The sequence below is a fragment of the Toxotes jaculatrix genome, chromosome 7 (assembly GCF_017976425.1).
Source record: "Toxotes jaculatrix isolate fToxJac2 chromosome 7, fToxJac2.pri, whole genome shotgun sequence".
In the NCBI taxonomy this organism is placed as follows: Eukaryota; Metazoa; Chordata; class Actinopteri; family Toxotidae; genus Toxotes; species Toxotes jaculatrix.
Genome location: NC_054400.1, coordinates 21,978,869 through 21,987,448, shown reverse-complemented (window position 1 = coordinate 21,987,448; position 8,580 = coordinate 21,978,869). Strand labels below are relative to the sequence as shown.

Genomic DNA, 8,580 nt, shown 5'->3' with positions numbered 1-8,580 from the left:
CACGACACGTGTGTTCCGGTTATTACTTTCAACATAAATTATAGCACAATATAAATCGAGCTAATCTTGGATCCAAACTGCTATTTTTGATTCGGAACCGGGTTAATTAATATGCCCCTAAACATACATGCGTTGACAAAGGAGCCAGTTTTACTCTACCGGACATTTCTTTGGTGAGCAAGCAACATAAAACTTCGATCCATCTCATTTTGTAAAGGCAGATCACCCTGACTTCCGGGCTGTTGTTGAGCTAAATGTGTATAACTTATACACGTATCTTCAGTTCGATAGACTGAAAACGCTGTAATGTGACTGAGCAATAATTAACACATCCTAGCTATATAAAATTAATTGGTAATTTTATAAGTGAAAAATAAACACTTTGGGAGTGAATAAAAATATGACTTTGGCTTACTCTTCTCTAAATGAAGAGCTATTGTTATGTAAACCACAAAATGCACATAATTCATTAACTTAAGTGGTCTTGTACATTTAATTAATGTTTGACTCTGTTTTAAGTCTGGTATTAACGAGGCGGTGTGTGGTTTTGTGGCTTAAATAACTTTATAATAAATGAACTGTACTATAGACCTCAAGCTCATCAGGGCTGCCATCATGTGGAGAAAATAAAATACTGCATCAATGATACAGCAGCCATTGCCCTAATTTGATGACTTCCAGTGTTTGACCTCACCGAACATAATCCTTCACTGTCATTGGCATTAACGAATCACAGAATCAAACAGTCAGATCCTCCATTGTGCATATTTGTTTATTCATTTCAACAGACTAGTTATGGTCACTAGCCTATAAACTTGCTCAAACTTAAGGGTGAATACAGAACCCTCAAAACAAAAATTTTCAACCCACTTTTCCTCAGGTTTCACAAGCATTCTTTGAATGTCAGCAATTCACTACCTTCACACATTTTCAACACTGAAATTAAAGTGGAGGAATAATGTTCAAAGTTAGTAAACATTACACAACAGAAGATGACAGAAGAGAAACTGAATGAGAATAAAGTGTATTTATGGTTTAACCAGGCAGAATATTTTCGAGCTCTGTTCAAACGACAGACCTAATCTCTTTAATAATACAATACTGTGTTTTCACTTCCCAATGGCATTAGATCATTGTGTATTAATGTTGTTGTTACAAAATACTAGGGCATAGATCACAAAGCAGCAACCCCCAAAATCTATCTTCTTCGAAGGCTGATGAAGTGCAGGCCCAAATTATTACCTGTGATAAAACACTGAAAGAAAAAGAACATTCAAGTGTTCGCCTGTCGTAGGGTGAAGTTCCAGATTGATGATGTTTGAGCACTGAGTACCCTGGAAAGATTCACAGGTGCAGCGTACCTGCAGCTGGCTGACTGCTACTGTAATATAAAACACCCTAGAATTATCTTATCCATATTACTCATGGGTCCCAGATGCAATGCTCAGGGTCAAATTCAAGAAAGCTGTTGGACAGCATACAGCAACCACTGTGATGCCCGTCAGGTATCTGGAAGCCATGAAAAGCCAGAAGCACACATAATATGAGAGCCAGCCTTGCTTTACTTAGTATCTGAACTAAATGTTACTCATAAGGCTTTCAATGTGGCCTGTGGTTGCTGCAAGGCTTTGACCTAGTTGTACAACAAAAAAAATGAATGCAAATTAAACTAATGGCATGACACCCAGACGGTGGATCAAGCCAATCGAACAATGAGTAAAGCAGCGTGAACTTTGGCTAAATACTAAAACCTATTTCCATAGCTTACAGTTCCAAGAGAGATCTGCATGGAAGTAAAAACACGCAGTGGGAAGGTCAACTCAAGAAACAATATGATTAAATGAACTTCAGTGTTGTCTACTTTGTGTGAACCATAGATGTGCTGAACAAAAGTTTCTGCTTCTTCTTCTTCTTCTTTCCTCCTTTCTCATCTGGAAGAGAAGAAACCGAGGATGAGTGCAAGTCTGAAATCACATGCACCAGTTTTATACAAAAAAACAAAGTCAAGCTTGATGCAGTTATTTCCTAGATGCCAGACCTGGGTCAACCACAGGTTGTGGAGGGGAAGCTGGACCATTGTCCAGCTGCAGAAGTGCCTTCTCAAGGGCCTGGCTGAAGGAGTTCTGGAAGCTGGGCACCGGGACACGGTCCGAGCCGTCGCTCTCTCCATCGCTGTCTGCTGCTGGTGGAGCTAGGAGCTTATCTGCATAGCACAAGACACAATACTGACTTCAGGAAGCTTAACGGAGTTACACTGCTCAACAGGTTTTACAAGAAATACACAATAATACACTAAGCTCCAGTAATTTCACCCACACACTTCTCAGTACATGCTATCAACTGACACAATGAAACAAGCGATACAAGTACATAGTGATCCATGAATACAGGAATGTATTCCTTTGTAATCTGCAGCCTATCAGACCATTTAACAAAGATTTAGTTATTATAATAAATCAAAACAGATTTTTCCTTTGGTAATAAATTTATTAACTCAAAATGTAACTGAAAATTGTTAACATACTAACATACACTTTACAAAGACCTATGTAAGGTCTAGAAATGATAGTGACCTATTTTTTGGCTCCTGGTTTAAGGAGAACCTGTTCAGTGTTTTTGGTATACAGCTGACAATAAGGTGGACTGACACTGTCGCCGTTATGTTGTCACCACAACATCATCAGCAATCTTCCACTACCTTTCTTTGGAGTGATCCTGGGCCCAGCATCAACTCTGGCTTTCCCATCTCTTAGCATCTATACAGGACACAGTCAGGGTCACACCATGTCAGGTATATAAGTTATGTGCTACAACATTAGCACTTCAGTTATGTCATGCATTATCCTTATATGACAAAGGCAGTTTCAATCAATACTGACGTGTGTGTTTGCCATACACACCTGTGCAAAGGACATGCAGTGGGAGTCGTCCTCCACGCTACCAACAACGGGTGAGGGGCTTTGCCCGTTCAGACTCGGGAATCTCATCCCATCTAAGACAGTAGAGGAAATGCTCAATTCACATCTGTCATCATAAGCCATTAACACCCTGCAGATGAGAGTGAAGATATGGCACAGTACATTGGAGAGGAAGGAGCTGCTCTTACCAGAGGAGGGGCTGGTGCTGAGAGGTGAAGGAGGGGCAAAAATGAAGTCCGGCTGGATCAGGGGACTGCTGTTGTGAGGTGGAGATCCAAATGCTGGGAAATGCTGAAGGTTCTCTAGTCCAATATGCACCTCAGGATCTGAGGGGACACATAAGAGCAAGTATATTGTTATTGAGAGATGGATTTTTGTACATCTTTCTGGATCATCATTTTTCATTTTTCTGGTGTTGTGAGCTGCTCAGCTGTACTTACATTTACCCTGTTTCTTGTTCTCCTCGATTTCAATTCGCTTCTCTCTGCGCTTCTCATCCCTCGCTTTCTTCTGCCTCAGGCGCTTTCTTTTCTCCAGGTCGTCTAAAAGTTTGTGGGAATATTAACTATAAAATCCCTTGGCAGCAAGTGTAAATTCACATTGTGAAAACAGGAGAAGTGCTCTGACCTGCAAATGTGTCCAGAGTTTCTTTGGAGACGACTGGTGGCTGTAGGGCTAACTCACAAATGCTGAATTCACATGTGAGCGGCAGATGAGCCAGATAGCGATGCCGACGACGGATTTCCTGCAATGAGGCCATACAGGACAAATCAGTCCAAGGAATAATGGTGTGTTTGCCAAAAAAAAAAACATACTAAAAAAGTGCTAGTGCTAGCTAAAGTGTCTAATCGCTGCGTTAAAATTGTCTTATTAGTGTGTGATTTGAGTTCCCTTGTTTGCTGACCTCAGTGACTGTGTGTCCCACTATCTCCACTACTGTGGCAGTGATGGAGTCAGGACTGGCCTCCAGGCTGCCATATTCACGCAACAGACAGCGTACATTCACAGGATGCAGGAACATCTGCTGGCAGTCCTCAGCTGGAGGGAGAAACATGCGAGAGAGCAAAAGGTGATAAGAAAAAGTCTGAGACAGCAGTGAAACTTTAAATATGTGACGAGCAGAAAAACAACAGCCCATACAGCCAAGACAGGCTTCCTGCACTTTGTAACGGTCTGAATCAAGGACATCCGTCCAATGTGTTGCTTTTAGTCAGGTTCAACTATCAGGTAATGCTTATGTAATCAGGAAGTTAGCAATTTGCAGTTTCCTCAAAGTAACATTTCCCTCACAGCAGCCAAGCTTCACCCAAGTTGAAAATCAACTTTAATGAAATCTGGGGGCATGGGACACATCACGAGTCAAAGGCAGGAGTGTAGAGAATTTCCCACCTTGGTAGAAATAGTAGTAGGGTCCATGCACCACACTGGCTGAGGGATGGCCTGGTTGTGCCTGGCTGGCTGGGCTCTCCTCATCAAGCTGGGGCTCTGGGGCAGCATCCATCACAGCCTCAGGAGGCTCTTCCAGCACACTCTCCAGAATGCCCTCAGGAAGCCCTGGCTGCTCCTCTGGGAGCTCCACCACCTCGTCATCAAATGCAGAGGAGTACTTCAGCACAGGCTAGAAAAGAAGAAAAAAAGACAGGTGTACCATATAAAAGCAGAAGTTATTATGGAGAAGAGCATGCAAGTAAAATAATTTGATCCCATCACCAACAGATAAAATAGAGATCAGCATTTTTGGACTCACCTTAGCACTGGAGACGTTAGTCACCACTTCCTCCACAGAAGAAGGAGGATCTTCCAGCGTCAGAGAGGATAAGTCAAAGTTATCTGCTGCATTTGCCTTCTGCTGCTTCAGCAGCATTTCCTCGCGCTCCTGAACCACAAAGACATAGAGTCAGACAGTTAAATGATCTGTCTACAGCTGGGTATGCTTTTATTCTGTCTGATAAAAGTAGGTTTCATGTTACGCTTGCAGAAATGCAAGAGAAAAATGATTTTGGTTTTACATTCAGTGGCAATGCATAGTCACTTGTTAGCTATATTCAGAGTTTGAGAATTTCTTTTCATGCATGCATGAATTATGTAAGTTGCATGAACTCATTTCATAGTTTTTTTTTTGTTCACTACGTACTTTCTATTGATTCACTTATGTCTGCAGGCAAAATAATGTAATTGTACAGTGTCACAGGCAGGCGTTTAGCTTTAGTTACCTGCAAAAGACAAAGAGCGCTCTGGATGAAGCAGCTTTGAGCTTCCTCTTCCTGGCTAAGCTGAACCTGCAGGACTGTCTTCTCCTCTGCCACCAGGCTCAGGACTTGCTCCGGAGAGGTCAGCAGCAGCTTGGAGTACGGGCTAAGACACGCATCTAGGAAACACACATCAAACCATCATGTCACATTTATTTCTCGCTTGTTCAGCCTCTTCAAGATTTAAACCTGTGAGTGTGTCTATATACACGTAGATAAGAGAGATGGTTCTCTGGTATTCATGTCTACAAGAGACAATAATGAAGCTTTCTCTAACATGAACCAAATTGTTCTAAGAGATAAAAAGACTGTATAACACACTGTAATAAAACTCGGTAAATACTGCTATTTCTGTAAACTATTTTTATGACAATCAATGTGTTTTGCAAACAAAGACACCCCTGTCTCTCACCTCCAAAGCGAACAGGCTCTTCCACCTTCACCCACTGAGAGCTAGGCATTGCCACCAAAGCGCCCTTTTCCCTCCGCATCAGGCGCATGGTGATTACATCACCAACCGCATACTGCCTGGTCTCCATAGCAACCACGCTGCAACAATAAACAAATTGTTGGAAGAAAGTATCAAAACACCCGAAAAAACAAAAAACTAAATATACTAAACGGCTTCTATGTGAAGGTTTCAGTGTTTTCCTTGTTTAGCTTTAAGAAATATTTCCTTCTCTCTGACTGCTGCTACTTCACATTTAAGCTTTATTTATTTGTCATGTACCTCTTCAGGTCAGCAGTGTCCACAGCCTCGTAGCAGATGGGGCACTTGGACCAGCTCTTGTCACTAAGAGAAAGGTAGTGCAGCATGCACGGCCAGCAGAAGATGTGTCCACACCGGGTGATGCGGGCTGCCAAAGGAGGGTAGAGGCAGATGGGGCAAGACGGCACCTCATGGCTGTAGATGCGCTGTTGACAAATAGATTATGTTTATCAGTGTGTAAATAAATGTGGACTTTATTCATTACACATTTGTAATAGTATCACCGGTCAACAGATGGAAAACACTCACCACTTGCTGCACACAGTCCCAGTTGACCAGAGTGTCTGGATCAGTGAAGTGAGCCTTGTAGTCCTGGTCATCAGTCACAACAAACTGGCAACTGAAACACACAAAGATGTGTTGACTCCCACATGTTCAGCCTCTCCATTTCACGTCATTTACGGAATGAGGGACTGCTTACTTAGCCTGCAGAAAAAGCTCCTTGTTGAAGGGCTTGTGCTTGTGGCCCCATTTGTTTCGGCGGCCCCAGCAGGAGTGGCCTCCATCTCCGACGCCACCATTACCTCCACGGGGTTCAAAGGTGAAGTTCAGCAGGTGGTTCAGGCTTATTTTTTTCGGACCAGCAAACTGAGCCGGGCTAAACTCGGCCCGGCGCGTCTCTGCTACCTGGAAAGGCAGAAGTGGATAACAATCTAAAAAGTGTAATAGTTTTTAGTTTCAAAATTTTAATTAAGCAAAAAATTCTTAATAACTCACATTGATAAAATGTTTTCCACATGAAACACATTTTAACAATTCAAATATAAGGCCATCTTTTTTAAAAATACCGACCTCCTCACGTCGTCCTCCACCTGTAACTCCATACTGTCGTCCTCCACCTCTCTGAGGGGGTCTCTTGTCAAAATTCTTGCTTTTCTGTGAATTGGTGCGGCGAGGGCCTTGGAAACTGTCGGTTTTAGGAAAGGAGGGCTCACGCTTGCGGCTGTAGCGCTTGGAGCCTCCATTATTTTTACCTTCTGAAATAAAAAAAAATGCATTCAAAACATGAGCATGGAATTTTTATATTTCAGCATAACCGCTTCACTTTGCTAATGTGAGATTTGGAAGTTGTTAACTAGAAACTGATGGAAGAAAAAAAGTCATATGAGTGACTCTGTGACCTGGGTTCCTGCAGGCATGTAAACATATCTGTTTGACCCGATTATCACTACTGCTATGGGCAAAAATTAGGCCTTTTCTACATTATCAATGAATGACTTTGTGAGCAAACTTCATACAGGCTTTTGGAGAATTTAACAGTTTCATTAACGGAGACAAAGTCCAACTTCAGCAGGCTGTTAATTTTCTAGCCTCAAGGTGGTGTGTTCACCGTTTGCTGAAGTACGGGACTACACATTTAGACTCTACCATAGTAATGGAATGTGAGTGCTCATGTGAGAAGCCAGCTTACAGGGGATTTTAAAATGATACCTGAGGTTAAATTATTCTGACCAAAAATAAAACCTGATGTGCAATTTAAGAGCTTGGTATGTAAATTAGATGGGTATGTTAGATTGGCATGCAAATTATACAGCTTGCTGTTGGAGACAAAACTTTGCTTATGCAGAAGTGATTGTTTAAATGTGTCACTGTGACTCTGTAACCATACATATAACAACTGTGGTGCACAGGCAGTGGGCTTAAAATATTAGCAACACTTCTGGCTGTTGGTGGGTCAAATGTTTTGACAGCGACGTCAGTCTAACCAGATAAACAACCTCTGCGCTACTGCTAGGCCCCAGCAGGCCACAGGGTAGTGTGTGTCTGTTTAGCTACGGACATCGTGTTTGACAACATCGAGTGACATTAGTGTTGCAGACTGACAGATGGACTTTCACCTGTTTTGGGTTTAGATTCGCCCGCTGTTGGGCCTGTGGAGCTGGAACGGGGCGGAACCTTGGTGCTGGTGCTGCTGTTGGGGTTTTTCTCCATGTTTGTCTCCGTGCAGTGAGCGGTGCTGAGGACGAGCTCCGGGCAGAGAGCCGCCGAGCTCTCTAGCATCAAACAGAAAAACGGAGGAGGAAAACGGGCTGCAGTGAGTGCGGGTCAGGCGACGAAGGCCCTGATTCATTTCTGTCAAACGCGGAGACCCCATCACGGCGACATCTTGACTATAAAACAAACCCGAGAAAAAAATAAGAGACACGATTTCGGCGTCTCAAGTTATGAAGGCTGTAGGAAGAGAGGACGAAAGCTCGCCACGCGGGGCCAAGACCCCAAATTTAAAGGTTTTTCTCGTTAAGGAAAACAATATGCCCTTAACAAGGCGTTAAGTGTTTTCCAAAAGCTGGAAAACGAGTCAATTTAAAGATTTTGACCAAAAATATAAATCCGTTACAACGAGCTTGCACTAATGGCGACGGGTCGCCAGACAGGAACCTGAGAGACCCGGATGTTTCTTGTACTGCCTGCAAATCTGTTTAGTACTGAGGGCCTCTCAGGCATTATGGGAAATGTAGTAGTAACAGCTTCGTAAGCTTTTCGACAGGTTTTATGGTAATAAAATAATTTTAAAGGTTATATCAGCTGATATTGATAAAATGTGGATATCTGTTCATGTTTAATAAAATATATTTGCCAACTGTTTACCAGCAGGTTTGGTAATATTTGGATGGTCTATGTAAGTGTGTGCAGACATTAATTT

General features: G+C 42.5%; 1 protein-coding gene across 1 annotated transcript; it reads right to left on the bottom strand.

Annotated features, from left to right (window-relative positions):
• Positions 1 to 756: 756 nt before the first annotated feature.
• rnf10 (ring finger protein 10) lies at positions 757 to 8,333 on the bottom strand. The gene is made up of 17 exons (XM_041042707.1): positions 7,775 to 8,333; positions 6,729 to 6,913; positions 6,358 to 6,563; positions 6,186 to 6,276; positions 5,898 to 6,082; positions 5,580 to 5,716; positions 5,132 to 5,286; positions 4,666 to 4,794; positions 4,308 to 4,536; positions 3,823 to 3,956; positions 3,546 to 3,663; positions 3,359 to 3,460; positions 3,107 to 3,244; positions 2,901 to 2,992; positions 2,699 to 2,756; positions 2,039 to 2,203; positions 757 to 1,931 (listed from the first exon to the last, which is right to left on the bottom strand). The coding sequence occupies exons 1-17, from the start codon at positions 7,935 to 7,937 to the stop codon at positions 1,858 to 1,860; spliced, it is 2,361 nt and encodes a 786-aa protein (XP_040898641.1). The 5' UTR covers positions 7,938 to 8,333; the 3' UTR covers positions 757 to 1,857.
• Between the last annotated feature and the right edge of the window lie 247 nt (positions 8,334 to 8,580).

Bases quoted from the DNA above. Each gene is read 5' to 3' on its own strand.
- rnf10 (XM_041042707.1), bottom strand. From the start codon at position 7,937: ATGCTAGAGAGCTCGGCGGCTCTCTGCCCGGAGCTCGTCCTCAGCACC. The intron at 4,537-4,665 runs GTGAGTCCAAAA...CTTCTTTTCTAG, and splicing joins CTAACGTCTCCAGTGCTAAG to CCTGTGCTGAAGTACTCCTC. The intron at 2,993-3,106 runs GTAAGAGCAGCT...CTACTGTCTTAG, and splicing joins CAGCACCAGCCCCTCCTCTG to ATGGGATGAGATTCCCGAGT.